At 48.9% G+C, this 26,541-nt stretch overlaps 1 protein-coding gene across 5 annotated transcripts; it reads right to left on the bottom strand.

Annotated features, from left to right (window-relative positions):
- Nucleotides 1–1,979: 1,979 nt before the first annotated feature.
- Nucleotides 1,980–25,236, bottom strand: KSR1 (kinase suppressor of ras 1). Of its 5 annotated transcripts, XR_006015766.1 has the most exons (20): nt 22,532–22,880; nt 16,330–16,477; nt 14,961–15,390; nt 14,733–14,737; nt 13,593–13,653; nt 13,349–13,432; nt 12,709–12,770; nt 12,494–12,600; nt 12,033–12,201; nt 10,766–10,810; nt 10,171–10,225; nt 9,458–9,503; nt 8,968–9,347; nt 8,783–8,879; nt 8,401–8,534; nt 7,862–7,993; nt 7,452–7,587; nt 6,982–7,115; nt 5,726–6,032; nt 1,980–4,586 (listed from the first exon to the last, which is right to left on the bottom strand). XR_006015766.1 is itself a non-coding variant. In XM_042026491.1 (19 exons), exons 2-19 carry the CDS (start codon nt 16,436–16,438, stop codon nt 4,508–4,510), a joined length of 2,265 nt encoding a protein of 754 aa, XP_041882425.1. In that variant the 5' UTR covers nt 16,439–16,477; nt 25,066–25,236; the 3' UTR covers nt 1,980–4,507. The 5 variants fall into 5 exon arrangements, 4 of the variants coding, with proteins under 4 accessions (XP_041882425.1, XP_041882424.1, XP_041882421.1 ...); XM_042026491.1 differs by lacking the exons at nt 5,726–6,032; nt 22,532–22,880 and adding an exon at nt 25,066–25,236; XM_042026490.1 differs by having other exon boundaries at nt 1,980–6,032.
- Nucleotides 25,237–26,541: the final 1,305 nt, after the last annotated feature.

Here is a 26,541-nt window from a genome sequence, read left to right as displayed (position 1 = left end):
TGAGTTTGCACCAGGGAGTGAGACTGGCTTGAAGCTGCCCTCATTGTATTGGGACTTGGGCTCTTTCTAGGCCTTGCAGTTACATCAGAACTAGTCCCTTCTCTGAAATTACCAGGGCTATATGAGCATATTAAAAAAGCTTAAGGTGAGATTTTCCTGTCATCCCTTGTGTCCAGGAGCTGGAACCTGAAGAAGGCAGAGTTGAGACTCAAAAGTCAGCAGTTCCTCATGTGAACAGTGCGTTTCACACATGCTTCAGGACAGCCTTAGCCATAGGATCCCACACAGCACAGATGAGAGGACGTGGACAGTGGCAGAGAACAGCAACAGAGAGTAAGGACAGAGGAGGCTCCTGGCCGGTAGGGAGTAACGTTATTAACTGAGGGGGTAACATTATTAACTGAAGGAAAAGGAACTCAACATGTGGACAGGGTCCATGAGTGCAGAAGGTCGGGCCCTGCCTCAGGAAAACACAGGAAACCTGGGGGCTGGTGGGGCCAGGCAGGGGCAGGGGGATGAGGGACAGCTGAGACTCACAAGGAACACCTGAGGCTTGTTAGGAACACCTGAGGCTTGTTAGGAACACCTGAGGCTCACAAGGCACAGCAAAGGGCTGTGGGGTGGGCTGTGGCAGAGGATGCCTGTGCTGTGGTGATGTATGAGGCTGGTGAGCTCTGGGCCCTGGTGACAGTGAGGCCAGGTAGGTGAAAGGCTTTTTGTTTTTCTTGGTGTTTTGGTAGTACTACGTTATATTATCCACGTACAGATGGGTTCTGCCTGCCCCAGTAAACCCCCTGGGAGCCAGGGCTGGAGCTGATGCCTTGTCTGGGAGGAGCAGGCTGACCTCTGAGGATGAAGCCAGGATGTGGTATGTCCAGCTTTCCTAGATCCTGCTCCAGTCAGTTCATTTGTAGTCTGAGCTTTGGGAGTTGTTGTTCGGTGTCTCCTTTGAGTGAATCCCTGTTTATGTGGCTGCTCTGGGGTGTTTTGCTGTTGAGCATCCAGCTGGGCTGGTGAAATGATCCTGTCTGGTGTGGGGGTTTTAAATGCTGTTGAGCATTGCAGTGTAGCTGGCTGGGGCTGGAAACGCTCCCTTTGTGCTGGGTTTGTCTCCCTTGGGATGTGTGTGCTAGCTGCTCCTGTTCCCGTTTGCTGCAGCTGTCTCAGGGCAGAGGGACCCCAATGTTGGTGCCTCAGACAGCCCGGGGCAGTTCTGGGGTACAACTCTGAGCAGGGAAACATCAAACTGCTCCAGTCATAGCTAGGGCAGAACCTTGTGCTTGGGGACTGGAGTTTGTGTGTTCTGGTTTTTCAAATGAAACACCTCTGCCCTTCAAGTATAATTGAGAACTACATTTGTTATTTCTTATTCTTTATGAAAGATAACAAAGCTTAACTTATCTTAAGATTTTTGTTTGCGTGTGAGATGTAGATAAGACGGATGACATGTAAAACTGCTTTTATGATGCCCTGGCCCATTCCTGGCAGGATGGCACAAAGCCGCTGTTATTCTCGGCACAAAGCTGTTGGCAGCAGCAGAACCTTCCTGGGATTAATTAACACCTGGTAACGGCACTTTGCAGGGTCTACCTGGCAGAGCTCTGCCCCTACTCTGCAGGTGGAAGGTGGTGGCAGAACCTTGTGCAAAGGATGGGGAAGGTGCTGGGGGTCCCAGAACAGACTCAAGTGGTGCTTTTGCGGGGGGGAGCAGCTTCTTAAAGAGTTTGGTGCTTCAAGAAAACTCAGTGGTGGCTTCATTAACCATTTAATAATGTGACTCATCATATCCGGGAGGGAAAACTTTGATAATTGCAACGGACTGGTGCAGGGGGAGATCACTTGGTGTCCCTCAGGGGAAGGGCAGGGAGCAGAGTGGGGAGGAGGAGCTGCTGTGTTGGGGGGTCTCTGTGGGAGTCTGCTCCTGTTCTAGTTTGGCTATAAGTCAATGGGAGGGAAAGGTCAAACCAGGACTCAGTAACTCTGCTTTATCCAGACCAAAGATTTATTCACTGAAAAGATTCCTACATATCCAGAATTCCAGTAGCATAGAACGCACTCTTTTTTTTTCTTTTTTTTTTTTTTTTTTGCTGGTTTCATAAACTAATACAGAAACTGTTGTTAATCCTAACAATTTGTAATTAATTTAATAGCAATTCTGGAAGACACTCAGTTCATAGAAAATATAAAAAAAAATTTGTACTGTACAAAGTTTACATCACATTTGAAAAGAAAACGTGTCCATGTTCACCATGTTACGACCATTTACATTCACTACTGACGTGTGGCTCCTGTAGCAGCATTGCACAGCATTGTCACATTGACAGCTCCACCGGGACGGGCTCGGGGCGGGACGTGTGACACAAACACAACCCAGGGACTGTCGCTTGGTGTGCGGGGCTGCGAGAGCTCCGTGCCCCTCAGCCGCAGGGCCCCGCCGGGCCGGCCGAGCGCCCCTGGCTGACCGAAACAACAATGACCCCACAGAGGCCGTCGGACTCTCCCGCAGGCTGCACTGGGGCAGAGGGTGAGCTTTGTGTTCAAGGGCAATTTATGGGTGTCCCACACACCAGCCAGGTCAGGTTGGATTCCAGTCCGCATCTCCCCGCTAAAGGCAGGCTGTGAACAAGCCCCTGGGCCAGGACCGGAGCACGGAGTGCTCCCAGCAGGGCACATCCCACAGTGTCCAGCGCCCTGACCCGGGGCACGGCAGGACAGAAGGGGCTCCACAGACAGGCCCTGACTGCGCGGGAGGGCAGCTGCGGCAGGGACAGAGGGAACCACGGCCCCTGATCCCACACAGAACGGTCTGGGTGTCCCAGCTCTCGGAGCCTGCTTTATGCACCCAAAAACTGAGTGAGGAGCAGCCCGAGGCCACTGCTGCCCTCGGACACGGACTGAGCCAAGGGCCAGTCCGCATCCGCCAGCAGCTCCTGCCTTTCCTTCCCTAAGGCAGGAAACCCACCCAGGGTTCCAGCCGAGGGGCAGCATCTTTCCTCCTTTCTTTGGGTTTGTGTTGTGCTGCTCTTACTTAAGCAGCACTCGGAGGAAAACAACTCCTGCTTCAGGCTGCTGACACACCGTCAGTGAGAACAAGCAGCAGAGCCCCGGGGCATGGTGCCACAGCCGTGCCTTTAACGTGGGAGGGGAGAGGGGATCAGGACAGCACTGCAGGGTCTGGCCATGCCGAACCCATCGGCTCTTTTATAAAGTCTTTGTTAACGCTTTTAAGAGGCTACAACTGACTTGCACACAGGAGGCTCTCTGCTCAACAGAACTCGGGTTTTGTGCCACTTAGTTCCTCACGCAGGCAGCCAAACGGAGGGCTGGTGCTTTGCCTGCTCACAGAGGGTCTGGGAGCTCCTCTCGAGCCTCAGGGGTGATGGTGGGGAAAGGGGAGCCCCTGGTAACAGGGCCTGCAGTTGATTTCCAAGGGGGATAATGCATCTGTCGCCTCAGTGTGGTCACTGGCTGCCACCTCCACAACCTCCACACTGTGCACTGCAGAGGGGGGGAGGGTGTGGATTTTGATTTTAAAACTAATCTGTGAAACAAGTTTGAGCTGTTGGGGTCAGGAAGAGCCTCCAGGCCCAGATATTGCCTTCTTGGTTACAAGATTTCTGCTATTTTTAAGGAGCTTTTTCCTCAAAGCAACTACTTTAGTTGTGACCAACTGTAGGCAGTGGCAACACTGTGTGTGTGCAATGGCTCTGAAGCTCTGTGCATCAAGGCCTTAGTTAATGCATTATTTAGGGACAGCTTTTCCTTGGTCCTGTCTCTCTTGCCTTTCCCTGCACTCGAACTTGTGCCTGAACTTCAAATTAATTTGGTCCCTGTGCAGAGCTGTGACAAGTCATGGATTTATTTTTTTAAGGCCAGCAATTCTTAATTCCTCTGGGATTGTATGAGAAGGAGCAGATTTTAGTGTGAATTCTGTGGAGAAGAGCACTTGAGTCATTTACTGAGACGCAGCCCCCATGGCCAGACACTCTCCCCGCAGCAGCTCTGTTCTGGTGTAGCTGAATTCAGGGTGACCCAAAGCTGGACCAGCCCTGCTGAAACAATGCGTGGTTTGGGCAAGTCCCAGTGCAGCAGGCTGGGTTCTACCTTCAGGAAAGAACTGACCTCTGGAAGGCCAACGCCTTGCATGAGCCACGTCGCTGTTCCGCACCGAGTGGTGCCGCTGCGAGGGGGACCCGCTCTGAAGGCAGAGAGTGGCTCCTACTGACCACGGACACAAGGAGGAACCAGAACAGCTCTTCTCTTTTTCAGTGCTATTTGAGAATGGCTGTAGTTCAACTTGATTCACTGTTTATTATGTTTAAAAAAATATAGTTCACACAAAAGTATCATGTAAACATTATTTAAATAACTGCTGGTGCTCAGGCAGGACACGGGGCTGAGCTGATGGTCTTCAGTGGGGCTGCACCAGCCTCGGCGTGGAGGAGCCAGGGAGGGTTTCTGGTGCTGTGTGGGAGCAGGCAGCCAACATGGTCACAATGACACCGGGCTAGAGCTTTGGGTTACTCGGTTCCAGGATTCCCAAGCCAAATCTTTCAAAACGCAGGACAACTTTGCTACTGTTAATGCTGCAAAGAGTGGGGAGGGAGAGGAGAAGGGAGGGGGAAACAGTTACTGAAAATTCATCTTGCAAAGCTACCACCCTATCAAAGGAGCTGAAATGAGTTTGGTTCTGCTCTTGTATCACTTCAGATCACCCAAGAGATGCTCAAGTAATTCAGCAGCAAACACGTGAAGTTACTCATGCAAACCTCATCAGTGGGAATAAACAGCACAATCTGATTTGTCCAAGGGGAAGGAGCAGGAAGTTTTCCCAGGTCTCTACCATGGGTAGAAGCCTGACAATGGGTTTTCAGTGGGCACTTGCTTCCCTTGAAGTAGGAGGGAAGGAAAAACTGACAGACAGAATTTTCTTTGTAAGAGAAAGGGGAGTTTTGACAAGGTACACGAATAGGTTTAAAAACCCCAATAAAACAAACCCAAACCCATTTCTCCTCCACAGGCTCTACAAAAACATAAAGGTGTTGCTCTCCTTGCTCTCACACTGCTGGCAGAGCCAGAAGCACTTTCAGCTCAGAGCTTTCCTGAGGAGACATAGGGAATGGATGTGGGAGCTTGCTCTCAGACAGCAGAAACCGCCTTGGTGTGTGTTCTCCTCTGTCCCTGTGCTCTCTGCTCTAAACCAGTGAAAAAAGACCTTTTCTAGAAGGCACATGTGTGCTGTGGTATGTGTGACTCTGCCAAGGCCCTGCATTGAGTCATTCTGCTGACCAGGGGATGTAAACAGAAGCAAACCGTAACATTCCAGGTACTAGATCTGTGAGGGGAGGAGGAGCTGAAGGGTGCTCTTACTTTTCTCCTCTTTTATGCAGCTCTGTAGTTGATCCCAGCTGACCCACGTGGGCCTGCTCTGGACACTGCCCCTGGCCTGGTTCTCAGTGGGCAAAGGACCGTCCTTCTTTCCACTCAAGAACTGGCCCTGACAAAACTGACCCTGGCTCCAGTGCTGGCTCTGGGCCCGAGGGAGAACCAGCCCAACGTGGCCCTCAGCTCTTGCTGGTGTGCAGTGCAAGTGCTGTGACAATGCCCCTGTCACCTTCAGTCGCAGAGCTCCAGCACTAAGGACACCCCCGGAGGGGCTGGGGGCTGCCTCGGGGGACAGCCCTGGCCTGTGGGCAGCACAGCCGGCCCTGGCTGTCGTGTGCACCTGGTCAGTCAGAGCGGGTCCCTGCGCCCTTCCCGGGAGGAGTCACAGCTGCTGAGGTGCTCCAGAGGCACAGGAGCCCGGTGTTAGCCAGGAAGGTCTCGCAGACAGGAGTGGTTATTGAAGCTACAGCCCACACCAAGCGAAAGGCAGAGAGGAGAACTCGGATAAAGTGTTGATTATGTCCATGGGTTAATTTCGTGGTTTGTTTTTGCTTTTTTAATGGAAGGTGATTGTCCAAGTTGCCGGTTAGGATACGACACATGGAAGCATGCAAGGTGGAGCCCGTTATTGCACCAGTAGCTACAACCTACAAAGAAATATGGGAGGGAAGGGAAAAAGACACCATGAGAGTTAGTTTTCAGTTATTTAAAGCAAGTCCTTGAGAACTACACATGGTACAGCTTTGACCAGGCTGCAGCAGGGGTTAGCGCAGTGTGTGAAAGGCTCTGTGTGAGGTGGGAGGAGCTCCACTGCTCAGTGCGTGTTCTTTGTGCAAGGGTGAGGCCAGAGCCTGGGAGAAGCTTTCTGCAGTTTAAAGCTGTTGGACATCACTGGTGTGTCAGGGATCCAGCACAAATGGGGGCGGGGGGGGGGAATTGCACAGTAGAAGTGGCAAAATTTTCAACCAAAACTCCAAAGCCCCCACACCCAGCAGAGATCAAACTGCCACGACAGTCCCTGTGTCAAGAGTTTGGGTGGTTATGATCAGGTGATGCAGGAAGAGGCTGAAGGATTATAGGAAAGGAAGGGGTTGGTTAGACATCAGAACAAAGAGAAAGTAAATACGAGCAGTTCAGGAGGTGAGAAGAAACACTGAGCCAAGGACATGGTGAATGGGCAGTGGGTGCAAATGTGTCTGTGGCTTCAAACTCATCCAGTCTGAACCACTTCAGAGGGAAACAGTGGCCTGTTCAAGTCCTTCCCTTCCTCAGGTAGTACCTGCCATTACCGTAACTGGGGAAGTTCTGACCACTTTGGGGTCAGTGTGGGCCCTTCCCAACGCTGTTGTGGATATTCTCTGACACCAAACAGTGGGATCAGTCAGCTGCTGGAGGGAGGTGAATATAGTGAAGTAGGAAATGAACAGTCTGAGGCTCGTGGCTTAGTCACATTTCCCAGGAGCTAGAGAAGCAGAGGAGCAGAGCAGTGCTCCTGCCCTGTCAGGTCTGACAGCCCCAGGAAAGCAAATAAAGCTCAGAAATGATCAGTCAGCAAATTGCATGGCATCAAGGATGTGATCAGCAGCAGGTACTCACTCAGCAGACTTCCAGAAGTGCCCTGGGTGGGAGAGCCGGCGGTTCAGTTTTGGCAGTTTTTCAAGCATTTCCATGAGGACAGTGAAGCTGGGCCTCTCACTGAGGTCGAAGGCCCAGCAGGCCGAGAGGATTTCCTGCAGAGGACAGTGGTGGCTCATTATCTCAGTTCACAGGTCAACTGTGCAGAGCAGAAAACTGTCTGAGCACTGGGATGTGTGTGAGCCCAGGCAGATACTGCTCACAGAGGGCCTGGGCACTGTCAGAATCCAAGAGTGCCCCGTGCTGGGGATGTTTGCTTCTGCACCACAGTTATGGGCACAGGCTTAGCCTCTAACCTGGTCTCCCATTCTCATCTGTTCTCTTTCCTGCCCTTTCCCTTTAGAGTTATGAGTAAAATAAGTCTCTTGAAGCAGCCCCCTCTCTCAGTGATAAACAGCTGTATGAGGGACTCCTGCAGCTGAGGTACTTACATTGACTTCTTTGCCCAGGCTGACAGTGGCAAGGACTTGTCTCACTCCCTCGCCGCTGCCGATCTGCCAGATGAGAGCCTCAGCAGGCTGGCTCTTGAACGGCCATTCCCGCACCTGGAGCTCGTACCACACGGTCCTGCAATGCCAACAGACACGTCAAGCCTCTGCCTGCTCCAGAGAGAGAAAATACCCAGCACTGGCACTGTTCCAGCTGCTTCAGCTGAGCTCTGGGAGGTGCCTAAGCCTTGCAGCAAACCCCTTCCACCCGTGACTTTGGGAGTAGGTGAGGAAAACGTGTCCTAGCTGGAATCCTGAGTCTGAGAGAAGGAGAGCACTGACTGGAAGGCTCAGGCCTGTAGCCAGTCTCACTTAGCAAGCTCCCATGGTGCTCCTGGGTGTTCCTTCCTTACCCAAAAGCATAGATATCTGCAGCTTTGGAGAAAGGCAGCTTGTCTTCATCTTTCCCTGGGGCCATCTCACGGACAATCTCAGGGGCCAGGTAGCACAACCAGTCATGAGGCAGCTTCAGTTCATTCTCCCTCCTGAGTCCAAAAGAAAGAAGCAGGACTAAAATAGTGGTGTGGAAGCCATATCTGTGCTGCACCTGACGCTTTGACTTAATATCTACTCCAGTGTTTTTGCTGATGATTCGTTTCTGATTTTCTTGTCATGTTAACAAACAGGCATGTGTCAGACTGACTCTCACAGCTCCTTCCTGGACTTAACAGTCTTGTTTATTCTGTGCTCTGAGTCTTAATCCAAACTCTCTAGCTGTGCTACTGAAACTGTAGGAAGAACTCTGCTCAAAAGGAAAACAAAGCAAATGTGCACAATGCAAGCTGCTTGTGTACTAAACCAACGGACGCTCCTCATGCACTGCAGGAAATGTTTCCCTATTCGATCATTTGTCATTCTAGAGGTGGAACCAAGCACTGAAACCTCCACTTACCTTCCTTCCTGAACCACACCCGAAATTCCAAATAATCCAAAGTCGGTGATCACAACTTTCCCATTGTCATAGAAGACATTTTTGGATTTCAGATCCTTATGTACAATCCCCTTTGCGTGGAGATACCCCATGCCCTGGGAAACACAGCAGAAATGGAAATGTTTTTGGATTTTTATTACTTCCAAGCGCACTCTGCTTTCCAACACATTTCCTCCCCTAACTCCAGTGTCAGGGATTAGCTGTAACTGGGGGTAGGGCGCTGTGGGACTCGTACAGGAAGGTGTGGGGAGAGGCTGAGGGAGCAGCTCCCCGTCCCGTGTGCAGCCTCTGAGCTCTGGATGAGGCCCTGCCCAGTGGCTCCCTTGGCATAATGAGCCCTTACCTTAATGATCTCCTGTGCTATCTGCCTGGTTTTGTTAATGTCCAGGGAGATCTTGGGGTCCCTCACAAAGGAGTGCAGTGTCCTTCCTTTGCAGAAGCTACAGGAAATGTTCATATACGAGAACAGTATTAGCTAGCTGTATAATACATTTCTTGTAGAACTAACAGAAAGATCTCTCTCCTTACCTGGTAATGATTGCTAAGTGAGGGGGGTTCATGCAGGCTCCCATGAACAGCACCACGTTCTCGTGCCGGGTCTGCCTGTAGTTCATCACCTCCTTCTTGAAGAGCTTGAGATGATCCTGGTTGTTGCCGTCAATCTCCAGCAGCCTGATGGCCACCTCCCCATGCCACTTGCCCTTGTAGACCTTGCCCCAGCGGCCCTGGCCGATAGGGTCCCCCAGCTGGATCTGCTCGAAGGGGATGTCCCACTCCTGCAGGTACACGCTGGTCTGGCTGGGTTTGCGGTAGATCATCCCCTGCAGGTGCGGCCGCCGGTTGGGCAAATCCTCCACCTCATCCTCATCGTCCTCGGGCTCCGACTTACTCGCCTCTGGTTCCTCCACCTGTCCGCAGCAAGGGAAGGGAAAGGTGTGCTTGGAGTCCCTCGTGGGGGCAGAGCAGCCCAGCAGCACAGGCTGCTCCAGAGACCTCCGGGGCAAACCAGCAAACCCACCTGTGCTTCCCTTGCGCCTCCGCCCGTGCCCGGCTGCTGGGCAGCGCTGCAACAGAAGCAGTGAAAACAACGTTTGAAATCATTGGGGAGTGGGTGCCTGTGCTGCCATTGGGGAGCAGGAAGAAGCCAATACAGAACGGATCCTGAGAGTTACAGAAGGTCAGAGAAAAATACAATTCCTGCTCCATGTAACAGAGAAGGACCCTAAGCTCGCTTTGGCAAATGAGGGACAAAAACTTTGAAGTGATTCTTGATAATGAAGTGGCAGGAATTGATTTGGCAGTGGCGTGGCTCTGTTACTACACCGTGTTCCAGGAATAGATACTCCCATTCCTGCCCCTGAAATACCTGCAGTGTTGCAGCTGGCAATGCAGGCTGGAAGCTTTTCCATGCCCTGCAGTTGGGATCCTAAAAGAGCTGTTTGCTTGCAGCTCAGTATGCCTTGCCCTTTGAGAACACAAAACTCCAACTTCTGTTTCATCTGACCCTTCACACAAGCAGAACTAGACATTCGAGTTTTGAACTCCTTAGCGTGACATTTAGAGTTAAGTGTCATATTCAGCTTTATAAAACTGGGAATACCAGCATCACCCTTGCTGACTAAAGTTCTCAGGTGTTAAATCTGGTTTTGGCTCTAACACAGCACCTCTGGACTGATCTGAGGATTACCAGGTAAATGCTGTGCAACTGAAAGGATTTAAAACACTACTTACTTAGTGTCTGCAGCAGTTTCTGGAGGCTGTGCTGTTTGTGCAGGAATGGGAATTTCTGGGAAAGTAGAAACAGTTATGATACATCTTTTATACTTCAGTCTCTTACAGACTGCAAGTTTTAACATTGCAATAGCAACTATTTGTTTCTTATTCAGGAATTATAAACAACCATAGACAAAGTGATTTTATACTTCTGTTCATTTAAAACTATGCTCATCTCTCCTATGCCTGCATGTTGGCTAAGCCCAGTCCTCTTCCATCTCCTCTATCTATCTGTAAAGTCCTTCTGGCCAGGCACAGAACCCTAAAAGTGAGTCCTTAGAGAGAAAGAACATGGGTGTGGATAGAATCCCACAGCAGGAAACGCATGTTCTACAGCTAAATATTCAAAGTTCCATCTCAGTACATAAATCACGTCACTACCTCAGATTAGGGGAGATAGGCCTGAGAACACACTGAGATAAGAGGAAGTCTGGATTGTTTTAGACAGGATTTTTAAAGCAGAATGATTGTTCTTGGGCAGCATGCAGAGGCTTACAAACAAGTTAAGTTTTGGCAGTAGAGTTGGTTAGTAGAATTAAAACAATCAACTCACCTGGGAAGATAAACTGTTGTCTATGCTGAAGGTGGTAGTAGGCAGCTTTTTAATTAATTGGGGTTTTGTGAAAAATAGAACAGCAAAAAAAATACCAGGAGAAAAAAAAAAAAACAACACAAGTTAGAGGATCATCAGTGAGTGCCCCATGTGCATCAGTGAATTAGTCCCAGGTCATTGCTGGGAACAGATTAGTGGATTATCAGCCTGCTGGGTGGAATTTCAGCACATGCATTTCGGGAGGGCCCTGACAGATGACAGATATCAAACACAAGCTGTGCTACCTCTCTCAAACAGCCTGGTGGGCAAGCAGCACACTTAGATCCCCAGTGGCAGAAGCAAAGGGAGAGCCCAGGAATGTGCAAGGCAGGCCCACATCAGGTGTGACGTGATGTGCTCTCATGTCTCAGCTTTGCAGAGGTGCCCCCACAGAAGCTGAAGCTCATGAGCCATCTGCCCTTTTTATTTTTTCAGTGAATCAGAGCAGTTTGTCCCAATACAAAGTCACTGCAGCAGAATCCTTACACTAAACTGCCTCTGTTCCATTTGAGCAGGCTCAAACAGCAACTTGAGTTCACAGTTCAGAAGCTGATGCAAAACTCAGCAGTGTTGAAGGCCAGATGTAGCAGCTACTGAGCACCATGTGACTTCAGTTCTAAGTCAAAGGAATTACATTTATTCTCACTATTTTGATCTTTGTCCTTGTCAGAGATTCTTGCCCCTCTCAGCTCTGGTAAAAGCTGCACACTGGGGCTCTCAATACATAGGGCATGAAGGGTAAACTCTCCTCCACCAGTCATGTGTCAGTGATTTAAAAATGGGTGTTGATTGTGGGTTATATTTCGGAAGGGTCTGGTAAAGTAATTCATTCCAGTTCTCATGTTTACAGCCTGCTCCAGCAAGAACCTCCCTCCTGACTGAAAGCCCCTGGTGAGCACACATTGCAGGCAGCATGCATTGTACAACACAAGGGGGAAAGGAGGAAGAAAAATAGCCTTTTTTTCAATACTTTTCCATAAAGGAAAAGGAGAAAATAGATCAAATCATCTAAGAAACATACCAACATTCCTCAACAATCTGTTTCCTGCAAAGATATCTTGATGATACCCCTCAAAAACTTGTAAGAAAGACCTTTCCATTTTATCAGGTAACAAGATACACTTTCACACCTTGTTTAAAGCACAACCATGTGTTCAGAAACCTACAACTCCCTATGAATTCCTGGTCAGCCTCTTCTTGCAGAGTCTCCTGCCGGAGAGGAGTTTACCTGGGAAGTTAAACCGCCCGTCCCTCTGGCCCATGGGGGATGGGTTTGGGGGCGGCGTCGCACTGGGAGGGTTGGAAGACTGGAAAGGTGCTGGAGAAGAAGGAGTGGATGAGGTTGTAGAAGAAGGATTACTGCTGGAGTCCAGGTGATTTATTGCTGGTGGATGATCCTGCAAAGCACAGAAAGTCACTCATTAGAAAACAATAAAGAGAAAGGAGGCATTCCCCTCAGTGTCTGCTGGACAACAGAGGGAAGTTGTTCCCAGGCTTGATCGTGGAATTGCTTTTCTGAGTAAGCAGCTGGAGCTCAGCACAGCCCCTGTTTTACGGGGAGAAAATGTCACATGTCCAAGTCCTGCGAAGTGAAAGCTCAAGGTGCTGTTTTGGCTCCAACCAGCAAGATCCAACCTCTCCCCATTGCAGCTCCCCAGGGACTAGGGATGCACTTCAGCCACCTCGTACCTTTTTAGTTAGTGCTTTGGGGAGAGTTCCAAACTGGGGTTCTGTGGGTCTGTCTACTGGATTGTTGATATCAGATGGGACAGACTCTGTTCTTCTTATTTTTGTTACTGAAAAACAGGTTGGAGAAGGGAGAAAAACAGCTTTAATGAGACTTTTTATTCTTGCCATACTATCAATTACATTGAAATGCCAAGAATTTGTAGAAAATTACTTACTGGGAAGGAAGGATATTCTACAAGCAGGTGCCTCTTTAGTACATTTGTTGTGACATTTTAATCTGAAAGATAACCATTACATGTTAAATAGCAACTTGTTCTTTCCCAAAAAGAGGAAGCCTACCCTTAATTTGTAATTCTTATGCTAATCTCAGAAGGAGTTCTGGAATGCTCAGCCCCAGAGCAGCAGGCATTTGTATGGAGAATCCTATTATGTGTGTGATTAGGCTAATGAAAGCCACACACATATCTTAGCATCTGATTTCTTTTTAATAGAGTTACTTTCACTGACTCTCAGCCAGCAACAGTGAAGTAGTAAAATCTCAGTGCTCTGGACTAACAAGCCTGAGAGAGATGCAAAGTTAATATCCTGGCTGTTATTTAGGGATCCAGCTCCCACTACAAGATTTGCCCAGGAAGAGGTAGGAAGCCCGTGGCGGGGAAACAAATTTGGTTCATTCATGTGTCAGGCTGCCAACTTAAAAGTGAGTTGTGCCAGAGCATCCCTTTGTCAGGTCAGGACAACTGAAAAAATAATGCCACTGCTAAAAGCGCATCGCATCAAGAGACATGAGTTACTGCAGGCTGTAGTGAGTCCAGTTCCCGGCTGTTCTGAAGGAGATCATCCCTGTGTGCTCACCTGCAGTACTTACACTTCACCCCGAACATCATGCTTTTCTGGCACACTTGGCAAATCTGAGATAACCAGGACTTTGTAGAGAACCTAACAGAGAAACATCAGGGAAAAGCGAGGTTAGCTGGTGCCCAAGGGAAAATGAACATTTGTAGGTAGTTGAACTTGACAACTGAGACACCCAGCCCGACTCCAAACCCATCTCAGAGTCCCTGCCAGGGCTGCTGGGCTCTGTCCCTGGGTTGCTCACCTGTGAGTCACAGCCAGGCCGAAGTCTCTTCGTACCGTCTGGGGCGATCCCTGGGAGAGCTCTGGTGGAGAACAAGAGGAGGGTTTAGGGAAGCATTGCCCACATGTGCTCACCACTCTGCACAGAAACTGAGCAGTCACTGCCCCAGGTCAGCACCTCCAGCCATGAGGTGTCACAAGAGCACAGCTCAGACTGGTTTGCCTCCTGTGAAGTTGCTCTTGTATTCATTTCCACAGGATTGGATAAATCATGATGTTTTACATTTAGGGACTACAGAAGTCCATCTGATCAGGTCTAAGCCATTCTTAAAGTGGAAAGTCAGACTTTACTCCTAACTGGTTTACTCCCAATTGGTTTACCACAAATACTGTCACCCAGTTTTCCTGCAGTGTCAGTAGATTTCAGAATATTCTATTTCACTGAAAATTATCTCAATTTTCTACACAGGGCCAGCATAACCCAGAAGAATAAAACATACATGTGAGCTCACTTAACTAGCTGCTAAGTGCAGAAAGGGAGATCTAGACTTCCAAATGCCAATCCAGCACGCCAGTGGTGAGAGCACATAACTTTCCGAAAACTCTCAAATACTCAGATTCTGGCCTATTTCCTGAACTAAATCCACAGAAATATTGCACATCTGAGGCAAACTCCAACGTGCAAGTGTCAGCACAGCAGCAGGGCTGGCTCAGAGCCAGTCTCCTCACTTGACCATAGATGGCACCACAGTCTTTTTTATCTTTAGTCCAGTGAGCTTCTAAAGGCATCTGTCTAACTTCACTGCAGAGACACTGGGCAATGCATATCCAAAGCCACTAAATGGTCACATGTGAAATTTCCTGTACCAAGAGGCATCAGTACCAGCTATCTGGGGTCACAGATAAGCACCTACTCCCAAACCCCAGTATTCCTTTGCCTTGCTTGTGTCATCTCAGAAAATACCAGGTGCAACAATGACCAAGTGAAACCCTGCAGTTCTGTGGCAGGCCAAGCTCCTGCTCAGTTAACAGAAGCTCTGGGATAGAAGGGCCTGTGGAGAACCTCCAGAGGCTGCCCAGGGATGGCTATCAGGGAGCTGACAAGCACAGGTTCTTCTTCTCTTTCAGCAAGGCACTGCAGACACCCCCATAAGAATCTTACCGAACCTAGAAAGAAAAAAAGATACGTTTCTTTAGGCACTGATATTCCTGCGACAGGTACACACTTTGCTAGAGCAGGAACTGCTGGCTGCAGCATGTGCTGTCAGGTTTACAGACACCTCTGGCTTTGCACAGGCTCCTGAGGTTGCTGCGTTGCCAGTATTTTCCTGCCTACATAGGGCAGCCTTTGCTGGGGAGAGCCCCAGCTCCAGTCTGGGAGGGAACTTACTTTATTGGAGGAACTTCGTCTATCCTGTTTCCCAGCTGAGACTCGTGGGACTTGCTCCGGGTGAGGGTCGGGAAGTTGGGCAGCAGCTGGAACACCTTGCGGCAGGGGGGAGGCGGCGTCCGCGGCGGCTTCAGGCGGTGCCGGCGCCTGGGCTGCGGCGTGGCCGGGGGTGTGACGGTGATGCTGTGCGGAGTCCTGGGCCTGCCCCCGGCCGCGGGCAGCACGAACGGCTCCAGCAGGGTCTCTGCCGAGGGACAGGGCCCGTGGCCCGGGGCCGGGGGCTCGCAGGGCGGGGCCGTGGACACGGACACGGAGCGCGGCTGCTGCTGGCTGCCCTTGGCACACGGGGACCAGGCGGGGTCCGGCTGCGAGCAGGAGCTGTCCCGGCGCTCGGGCAGGGCCATCGGCACATCATCCTTCAGCTCCCCTCCTGTCCAACGGAGCAGCGTTAATGACGGCCCGGCACGGAGGGCACAGAGTGCACGGAGGGCACAGAGTGCACGGAGCCCAGCGGCTGCTCCGGGCTCCCAGGTGTTCCTGGCAGGGCCATGGCTACCTCTTTCACCTGGCAACCCTCTCCCCTGAGCCTCAGCAGGACCCCAGGCTGGGGGAGCTCAGCACAGGGCCTGATGTGAGCTTTTGAGACATACATCTGGATTTTTTAAAATGCCATTTCTTTCCAAGAGGTGAATGCCATGACTCCTGAGCAATGGCTGGTTTGATACAGTGTGGATGGGAAATATTTGACAGCTTGGGACAAGAAAGATTAGAAAAAAGGAAATATGAAACTGAGCTGTTTGCTGACTTTTTCCATTAACTAATCTTTATGATTTGCAAATGGATGAACTGTCATAACACCAACAGGAAACATCACCTTTCAGTGACAGATTGATAGCTGCTACAAAGAAAGATGTGGTGCATGTGAGTACCAGTCTGCTGGGAGAGGCTCTTGTACAAACAGATTTTACAGTGCCTTTGGAAGTGCTTGGGGAAGGTTTCTCTCTGAGCTGGCAATATTTAGGGAGGGCATCACCTACAAGGAATCTGGTTGTATTTAAGTCAAGGATGTGTACTGACCCATAGAGAATGAACTGGATCATTAGACACAACTCTGAACAGAATGGGTTAATAAGGATATAGTCTACTGAGTAGGAGAGGCTATTTCTACATGCATTTATTTATCTGACTTGACTTCAAAACCAAACCCAAGTCACTGCTCTGCATACATTTGATCAGTGCCCCTTGGTGCACACCCCAGAGCCGTACCCTGACAGTGGTTACAGAATATCCCCAAGCAGTGCCTAGAAGGCAGCAGAGGGGGCTAGGCTGCTGGGACACCAATTCCACAGCAGAACAAGGCAGTCTGTACCTGACTCCGTCACCTTCCGCAGGCAGCTCAGGGCCCCGTTGAGCCTGGAGCACTCCTCATCTCTGGCTCCACATCTCTTCATTGTTTCCTTCACCTTTGACTCATTCATTTCTAGTAAGGCATCTAGGGTCAGCTCTTCTGGTATTCTCTGCAGGAAAACAAGATGAGACCGTTTTTGTTACTCCATTTATGAGTGTCACCTGTTGTGTACTTCCAGCAGTGGCACTGTCTCACTGCCTGGGCTGACTCACGGTTTATTCCTTCTGGCAGTGCCCCTCTCTGGCAGGGCCAGCAGTGCCCACAGCTGCTCTGTCCCCCTGCCTGGTGTGTGAGTGTGCTCCAAACCTTGGGATCGAAATATTCTTCTCGGGGAAAATTTTTGCAAAGCTACTAATGAAACTTAACTTTTTCATTAAAAATAGAGTCAGAAATAAAACTGGTCTAAAACCTGGAGAAGTGTCAGATGAGGATGTTTGGCTTTTCAGCAGTGAACAGCAGAAACAGTGAAGAAAATTACTTCTTTATTTGAACAAAAAAAAATGTTTTGACAAAGATAGTGGCCTCCTCCTCAAGCAGTTTTTCCTTCATCAGAGAACCAGCCTTACCCGTATCCTGCCTGGAGAGATATCTGTGCAGAACTTCTTCTACATCTTAATACACCAAAGCCCCACAGTGATAAGGTTCAGATCAGGCAGACACAAAAGATACAAGAGCCTGGAAAGCACAAAATGATCTGGTATTTCCTGACACAGAACTGAGCTGTGTCTCTCTCCTCCCCCATTCAAATGTTTCCAGTGTAAGTCTGCAGCAATTGTGGTTAATAAACAAAACCAGGATACTTAGCCCAGATACCCAGGAATTTCCCTGAAAAGTTCTGCCTAAACAAACCTCCCTATTGCCTATTCTCACAATGAGATCACAAATTTCACAATATTTGGCCTTTATTCTAAAGTTTCAACTCCTGGAATCAAGCTATATAAAAGGTTTTGAACTTTGAAGGGGAAACTCAGAAGTGTGTCTCACTGCTTGGAGAAACAAAAAGCTTGAAATCCTCTAGTCCTTAAACCCCACTTCCAACTCTAAAGCAAACGTGAAATGTGTTGAATGTCCTTTAACAATTGTATCTTTCTTAACCCAGACTCTTGCTTTCGAGAGCTGACACAGGACTTTCAGCTGTGACAGTGTTCAACAGCCCCAACCTTTGGAGCTTTGTAGGTGGCAACACAAAGAGTTTCCAATTTTAGTAACTGTGGCATGGAGCAAAGAAAAAGAATAAATTAAGAAAGGACAGAAGTCTAAGAAACACATCCTGCATCTTCTGTCACGTGCCCTGACTGGATGAAACACAAAACACAGCTGACTCAAGGGGAGGCAAGGAATTTAAATGAGCACTAAGCACGAACCAGCTTCATTGAACCCAGAGCAGAGCCAGGGTTCAATGAAGTTTGGGTAGATTTTCTTTTTTTTTTTTTTTTTCTAGAATTAATCTTTGCAGAATAACAAAAGCACAGACATCACAGCTGATGCTAGGTATTATTCATTTTTCTGCACATCTGCACCACCATGATGCAGGAATAAGACTGCCCCCAAAAGCTTGTTCCTGAATGACTTGGATAAAATGCAGAAAAGAACAGAGACAGTGCAAAATCTACCTCCTGGGACTCCTGCCCTGCTATCACACTTCAAAGAACAAAACTCCCAGGGGTCCAGATGCTCAGAGCTGGACCTGGAATGGGTTTCCACAATTCCAGCACCCTAGCATGAAGGCAGCACAGTTTGTTCATACAGAGCCCCAGCCGAGCTGGGCTGGTAACACCAGAATTGCACCAAGTCTCTCTTAGAGTCAGCCCTTTCCCCAGCACCCTCTAAATTCCTCTCCCTGGCAGCTCACAGAAGTAGCTTTGTTCTGCCATGCAGGACCAGGCCCTCGGCCTCAGGGGACACCAGTGCTCTAAAAGGAACAGGGGCAAACACAGATCGAGGTTTAGTGGGACATGGAGACAGCTTTTTACCCCAGCTAAGCACAAGGGAAAGCCAATGTCTTACAAAAACATTTATCCTATTTCACTCTGTTACACGGTCTTAGAGTAAGTGGGATTACAGCGATGTAATTTCGGAATTATCTTGAAACATTTCCTCACCCTCACCATTCTCCCCTAAGAAAATACCATAGACTATGTGCCGCTGTTGTAGGCAGGAGCATCATTCCAGACCCCAGCAGGAGCTCCCCAGTCCCATCACCCAGGATCCCCTGACTTCCCAAGCTTTTATGCACATATGTAACCAGGAACTTATTAGAGTTGTTAGTAAGTCAACTGGTAAAGTGGAAGAAACCAAGGTTTCCTCGGGAGAGCAGAGCTTCCCCACCACAGCCAGCGGCAGCTGGAATGCAGGCCCAGCTGGGGTGGGACAGGGGCAGCACTGCTGGGGATCTGGTTTCTCCAACGCCTGTTCTGTGGCAGGAACCAAGCTTCAAGCTAGATCAAGCATTCAAGCCTTCCCGGGTGCAGAGGAAACAATTTTTTAAAGATACCAAGCTCCTGAGCTCTTTGGAAGTGTCAGGGCATTCTTCCTTTGCCTCATCCCTTTTGAGGGCACAGTCTCTGCCCAGAGCTGACCGGTCTGTGATGGTCCCCATAAGGCCCAGCTCTGCACCCCCAGCCCACTCTCACACAGACCCTGCCCAAGGGGCCTGCACCCATACACAAAGCCCAAGCTCCTCTTGTGCTCAACAGCTTAATTTTAGAAAGACAGGAGAGCAAGTTGTAGGAAAGTAGAAAGTACAGAAAAGGAGATTATATTTAAACAATCCAAATGACCTTGAGCTGGGAGAGCTCAGACTTTCTGAACCTGCTGCCAGCCCCCATGACACGCGACAAAAGAAATAAGCCTTCAGAGAGGGGGAGGGAGGGGAAGTAAGAGGCTTTCTTTAAACAGCCACTCATGTGCTGCACATATGTAGTGGCTTAATATAAAACTGGTCAACCTGATCCCTGTAAGATTGGCCTGCTCTGCCTCTGCTGTCGCCCCCCAGGCAGTGTGACAGTGAGGAGGGTCACTAGTTCATGGTGGCTCTCGAACAGGTTCTGCTGCTGCCCTGGCTCAGCTGCTGTGGGGGGAGAAGGGCCCCTGCTCAGGGGCACGTGGGGGGCTGCAGCCCCTCGGTGCAGCTCTGGGCCCTTGCACAGGGGTTACTCCCACTCTTCACCACTGAGGGTGAGAAATGGGAGTCCAGCTCACCTCTCATTACCTGCTCCTTCAGTGGGTGTTGAGGCTTAAAAAAAAACAGCTTTAAAAAATGAAGATTAAAGGCTTGCATTAGGGCCAAGCTCAATACCACCTCCCTGGGCACACCCTGTCTTGACAAGGAGAGCTGCAAGATATTCAGACAGTGTTCTACTAATAAGGTCAGATTTAAAAAAAGAGAAAAAAGCCAGGAGAAGAAAGAATCTGCTTTCAATCTTCAGCACCTCATAACTGTCAGCAAAATCTAAAGCCTAACCATGCACTGCTCAGCAGAAGGGATGCTAAAAAGTCCAAAGCAGGAAATTATTCCTCCCTACAACAGGTAAGAGGACTTTTCCATAAAGCCCTCCTGCTTATCAGACACAGACTGCACTTCACGGTACACATCTGAAGAGAGAAAAGTGAGTACCAGTGCATCCAAGGAGCCATCCAAGGGTCAGTCTCAATTAGTCAGGGTGAAGAGTTCACAACAGTCTTTAATCTTGTCTGGTGTCCAACTTAAATCCCTGAAACATGGCAAAAATGCTGGTATCTAACACAGTGGACGGGTTATTTTTGGTAAAGATTCCACCCTGCAGATAAGCCTACATAGCTAATGCTGCTGCAGGCACTCTGCAAAATCAGCCTGACCTGCTCCTCGACCCAGTAGCCACAGCTCTTCCTGTGAAGCTGGACAGTTGTCAAGGCTCCAAATGCCTCCTCTTAAATCAATACATTCCCTTTCCAGTCATCCTCCTGTGAAGCAGCAGATGCTGAAGAGAAAGCCCATTGCATAAGGTGCTTAAATTCCCAGTGACAGCTCTAAGCAAAGCATGTAAAGATGCTCTTAAGAACATCTTGTGCCTGCTAGTTGTTATTTTGCACGGTTTTTCTGGTGCCCAGTGATGAAGGTACTGAAAAATTGTCGTATTATTAAATTCCTGGAGATTTTATGGGCATTCTGGGAAGCCTCTCACTAGAAATTTCCAGCTTGCATTAAGCTGTGAGCATAAACAGGCCATGGTTTCACCTAACATCACCCTCTTCACTGTTCCACCTTGCAGCAGAGGGTGGAGAGGAGCTGACAGGCTCAGGGCATTCTGTCCAGCTCGCTCTTGGGGGACAGGAGACCTGTTGTCACTACTCTTCTGTGGCAGACAGGTGTAGCAGTTGCAGATCTCTCAGGCTGACCTCAAGCCATGAAGGGTTCACAGTGCCCAAGGCTGCAAGGGGCACAGGGATCCCTTGGCAGGGAAGGGGAGCCCTGGCAGTGGTAGAGACTATTTTCCAAGAGCTGTTTACACTGGGGAGGGACCTTCAGCTGGAACACAGTGAAGGAATTTTAGCTCAAGGAAACCTGCAGGACAGAGTTAATTTGCATGCACACAATTAGCACATCCAGGATCTCTGCTATCTGGCGGTCCAGCCAGAGCTCCTGCTGCCAGACCCATGGAAATCCCCAACAAATAGCCACAGTCCTCCTGGCCTGTTCATGCAGATATGGTGACAGAAAAAGATGAGAGGATACAGCTGTGGAAACCTGATAGGCTTAGGCAGATCTGCCTCTTCTATCCCCCATCCAAAGGATGCACTCACAGAAATGCCTCACAACTCCTCCAACAGTGGATCTGCTACGAGCTGGAGCACACTGTGCGAACAGAACCCTCTGCCACGGGCTCGCAGCAGCAACCCCAGGCCAGTGGCTCACCCTCAACAGGGGCATTTCACAGGGGCAGCACGAGGCTCTTGGCAGACAATTCCTGCTCAAGGCCTGAGCCCTTCCTGCTCTGCTCCTGGTGGGCCCAGCACTGCCCCTGCCTTGCTCAGCTCTGCAGGTCTTTGGCATCAATGCCGACTGCAGATGGGCTTCACAGGCAGGCAGGAGGTATCACAGAAAAGGGTACACACTGGGACTCAAATCCATTCCCAAAAGGAACAGCCACAAAGCAACCCCAACCACAGCCCTGCTCCACCTGCTCCCAGGCACAGCCCTGCTCGTGGCCAGCAAACGCCGGGGCAGGATATGCCCCTCCCTGTGCATCACAGTTACCCACTCTAAAAACAGCTTTCCAAGCTTGACTGACTGGCACCCCTGCTCCACAGCCAGAGAGCTGGCCCAGACATGCTTCAGAAGATGATAAGAAGATGACTCTGTTCTTAAGATACTTTTTAAGACAGTGACAAGTTACATGTGGGAACAAACACAATAGTTATGTTTCTGTGAAGCGCATTGATAAAGGCAGAGAAAACTGCTTTCTGTGCTGAAGAAAATAAGCCAACAGAATTTTTTTTAGTCTCTTCTATTTGGCAGACATGCTCCAAGCTCAGAATCCAGTAAATAGCTCTGCAAGAGACTTCTTCCATCAGCCTAAGAATGGGGACAGTGCTCTGTTCTCATCCTCCTTCCCTCCCACTCCCCTCCCAATTCCTGACTCTAACTCCCAAGGCAAGCAGGACAATCCAGATCAATGTATTCTTCCAGGACCATTTTCAGAGCAACTTTTACCCACTCGAGATGACTTCATAGCAGAAACATGCCTTCTGTCTGTAAGGTTCCTTGTCCTGTCTTTTCTAGGTCTCAGTTCAAGTACCTCTTTGCTCACTTTCAATACACCATATTTAACCATTTATACATCATTTTTGGTATTAAACTACACGTACAATCAGTCTCTAGAATTAATCAATCTCTAGAACTAATCAGTTTCTAGAACTCCTAAGAAAAAACAAGGACTCCAGCATTTCCTAGAAAAATACTTAAATAGCAAGTTACAGCACAGCATTAGCCCAGCTCCAAAGCAGAGCCTGCTACCACTTTCTATGATAAAAATCTGTCTGGCAGCTGATTAGAGGAACAATAACAAAGCCACAGAAATAGCGCAGGTTGGGGTGGGGGTTCCAAGTTTCCTCACCCCTCAGAACTGTGCATTCCCAGAGAGCAAAGAGGGTCCCAGCCCAGGGGCTGGCACTGCCCACCTACCTGCAGGCCCGCGAGGTCGGCACAGCCCAGCCCTCGCACTCGGCGCAGCATCACCGGCTCGCTGCTGTCTGCGCTCTCGGCAGCTTTAGCTGTTGCCCAACGCCATAAACAGTGCATTGTTATTGCTATAATCTCTTCCAGAACTAAAGGATTTTACAAGCAGTCATTATTCTTGTTTTAAATATAGGTTTTTCAAAGAAATAAAGGAGCCCAACAATTATAATCACCAGAGCTTTCGAGCTTCACAATGTCTAGAGCAAGTCACTGAGCAAAAATAGTCTTCACTCAGGAGTAGAGTCAGCAGATATTCTAAATTGGAGCTGCTGCTCTATTTCTGACAGGAGAGCCTGGGAGCTTCTGTGCTTCCCTGCATGGCAGCTTTATTTGGGAGAGGACTGGGGGGAGCGAGGGGAGGGGAGACAGAGAAACAGAGCATTGTTCCTCTCACCGCTGAGCTAAAGAACTCCTGCAATTAGGCTGCTTTTCAACAGTGTTATGTCACAGATTAGCAGAGTCTTGAAAATACTCTCTCCAGTAGCACTAGAAACACAAAGGGAATCAGAACCATTTAAAAAAGCAAAAACCCCATGAACTCAGGCCTTTCTCCTGATTTGTCTCTGACAAGCAGCAGGCACAGAGAGCCCTCCACTGCACCTCCCCCTGTGGCAGACCTGCTGTTCTGCTCAGCTCTCAGAGGTGCCCAGGGCAGGGCTCTGTGGCAGCTCTTCTGAGACTCCACAGGTACTTGGCAACCTCTCCAACTAGCTTCAGAGCCTAGAAGGCACAAGAAGAGAGCGCAATGTGCCACACGAACACACTGGGACACTTGTGCAGTTTTCCTTCTCTCTGCACCTTTTTTTGGAAGCCTTAAGAAGGAAAGCCAGCATGGCTATTTCCATTTTCCAGTGAGCTAACAGTATCTGAGGGATGGGAAGCTGTTTCCAGTGTACCTTGTATACCAGGCACAGAGCCAAGACCACTCAAGGGTCCCCATTTTCACGGTGTGACCTGCTCAGCCCTGTCTGCAAAGGCTCCCCCCCAGTCCTGCCACAGGCAGTGTGCACAAAGTGGGAAAACACTCTAGATTTTGTAATAACTAACCTATTAAAGCTCCTTCTGTCAGTGATTTCCATTTTGAAAGCTTTCAGCTGAAATGCAGTTCAACATGCTGTATGAAATCTAAACAACTGCAGGAATGATCCCATGATACCTGAGACATTTCTGAAAGGTAACTCATCCCAGACAGCTCTCTGCACTGTGCCAATGTCAGTGTCAAACATCAACAGTGGCTGCATTGCTATTTTCTGAGCAATGAAATAACAGGACCAAAAAAAAAAAATCACTGCAAAAGCAGAGCACTTAGTTTATTAACCCAGCTATTTCCACTCCCCCCAGCTCACAGCCTGTTCCAGCATGCCTACTCAGAAATTATTTTAATGACCCACGGGGTGTTGCAGTTCTGCTGTCCAGCTAATACAAGTGCAGCTGCATGAAATGGATGCAGAACCCTTAAAAAATAACCATACATCTGGAACCCCAGAGGAATTTCAGTGCTTTGTACACTTCTTACAGTTCTGTCCAGAGAACAGAAGGAACAGAGCTGATTTAATTGGACACTGCTTGGGAGGGGGCAGCAAGAGAGCACGAATCAAAATAATAAAGAGCTGGAAAATTCTTTCTGCCTTAGACCAAACCCGAATTTGTTCACCCCTTTTAGTGACCACACATACAGAAGGGCAGTCTCAACCCTCCCTGCTCCCTGAATTAACAGGATGTGGCAGATTTGAACTGTCCACCTCCCTCCCCCCTTTTCTTCACCTCTTCCCTGCCCCCTGTTCTGTAGGCATCACAAAGGATTTATAAAAGAGCTACAAAGACATTCTTTTAGACTCAGGCAATTCCAGTAACCTTAGAAACCAATACTAGCTGGGAGCCTGGCAGCTTGGCCAGAGCAACAGGCTGCTTTTGTCCTCTCATTGTCACTGCTGCACCTTTGGCTGTGCCACCCAAAATCTCGCTGGGCTGGAAGGCAACACCAGCATCACACTCAAAATGAACAGCAGGAAATAAAAAGAATAACTTGGTCCTGAAGCCATCCTGTTTCACCAGAGACAACTTAGTTACATCAGAACCAAGCTGGAATAACTTCCATGGAAATTTGTGGAATTTTTCACCCAGGCAGATTCCTGCTGAGGTCCAAGAAAAATTTTGGTTGTTTAATGATCAAAGGAAACTGAATGAGAACATTGTGGTATGGCCTGCAGAGGCAAAAATGGAAAAAAAAACCAGAAAAAGCCTTTTCTGCCTTGTTTAGCTGTCAGTGGACTGAGCTCTACCTGTGTGTGTGTGTGAGATTGCAACAATGGTCCTGTTTTGGCTAATGCTGGACACAGAACACAGTGCAGCACAGCACTGTGAATATCTAGAAGGTACTAAGTGATTAAGTTCTGCCGTGGCTCTCGGACCCAGCAGGCAGCTGGGAAGGTACTGAAGGGACAGGCGGGTTGTGTGTGAGGGCTGTCTCCCCTCCTTACCTGCACCACCTCCTTCCTCACGTTGACGATGTCCAGCCAGTCGTTGAAGCGGGGGTAGCTGTTGAGCTCGGCGGTGCGGTCGCTCAGGGGCACGCTCAGCTTGCACTGCCGCTGCCGGTGGATGTAGTCAATCAGCTTCACCTGCAGCAGCCAGAAAGTAAACTGTGAGGTTCCTTGGGCTGTGCTGACCCTTCCCAGGCTGTGTTTGTACACAGGGCATGCTGGTTTGTGAGCGGGGCTCTCTCATGACATAGAAGTGACATCCTCCTGTGAGCTCTCAGGGAAATCCATGCAGTGCATTTCGCTCACACGGAGCATCTTTGCTCTTCAGCATTTCAGCAGAAAGTAGGACCTTGCAGGGCCCTTCCCTGTAGGACTCTGCTTTAAACCCCCATCAACAGCAGTTCTGTGCAGAGGCTGGGTGTCATGCCAACACATGAAAGGGATCCAAACTACATGAACCAATAATTACGGTCAGTTTGCAGGCACTGCACACGTACACACAGCCTCATCTGGGATGATGTGGGCACCACTAGTCCAGCCTGCAGTACTGCTGCCTGCTCATCTGTTCGTCCTGTACGTTTGTTGAATCCTCCTACATCTGGTCTGCATTTGGGCTATAAGGTTACTGAGGCAGGAATAGCCGAAGTACCCAAAGACTCTGAGGCCTGTTATCTGATGGGCATTTCTATTACAAAATCAACATTAAAAGCAGCTAACTTAAGAGAACAAAAATTCAGGCAGTTGGACTAGATGATCACTTTGCATTTTCTATTCTATTCTAAAGTTTTATTCCAAAGCTTTTATCACCTGACCATCTCATGGCAAATGCACTACACAAAATCCTTTATTTTAGGCACAGAAGAATAAAACAGCAAAAAGGAGTATTATTAATGTCTTATGTTTGCTTATCAAAAAGAAAACACTCTCCCAAGATTGCTCACTGTGACACACATTCCCATGGGGCAGGCTTAAGCTTCAAAACCTTCCTAACAAAACAATGCCTCAAAGCAAGTTAGTTGATCCATGATTTATAAACCAAAACATGTTCTTAGTCAACAAATTTTAGCATCTGGGACAAGATCAGACTGAAAATGTAAAGGAAAAAACAAACACGGATTCTTTGACCATTATGATGTGTCTCCTCTTACAGTTCAAGTGCTTTCCTATGAAGTTAGTTGAGGTTAGTATGTTTTATGAGCAATCGATTCCTTACAACTAGCAGGTATAACAAGTTTGTCTCTGCCCACACACTGAATTCTGACAGCAGTGCCATGCTGTTTGAGATTTATCAAAAAGTGTGTAAATATCGAAGTTATTCCAACTCCTGCAATGCCCAGAGCAATGCAAAGCACTGCCATTCCCAGGAGAGGCAATCCAAGACTGCCATGTCCTAGAAACTCAGCCATCCCTCTGCATTCACACTCTGACCACCCTGCTGAAACCAGAGGAGCCTTTTCACCACAACTGCCCAAC

Source organism: Corvus kubaryi, unplaced genomic scaffold, assembly GCF_017639235.1.
Source record: "Corvus kubaryi isolate FWS band 111438036 unplaced genomic scaffold, C.kubaryi_AGA036_p1.0 37284, whole genome shotgun sequence".
Taxonomy (NCBI): Eukaryota; Metazoa; Chordata; class Aves; order Passeriformes; family Corvidae; genus Corvus; species Corvus kubaryi.
This window is presented reverse-complemented; position numbering and strand designations above follow the sequence as displayed.

Excerpts from the sequence above, each read along its gene's own strand:
- KSR1 (XM_042026487.1), bottom strand. The coding sequence starts at position 22,648 with ATGCACTGTTTATGGCGTTGGGCAACAGCTAAAGCTGCCGAGAGCGCA. Across the intron at positions 9,504-10,170 it reads GAAACTGCTGCAGACACTAA|CGCTGCCCAGCAGCCGGGCA; the intron begins GTAAGTAGTGTT and ends CTTCTGTTGCAG. Across the intron at positions 7,588-7,861 it reads GCAGATATCTATGCTTTTGG|GACCGTGTGGTACGAGCTCC; the intron begins GTAAGGAAGGAA and ends TTGGCATTGCAG.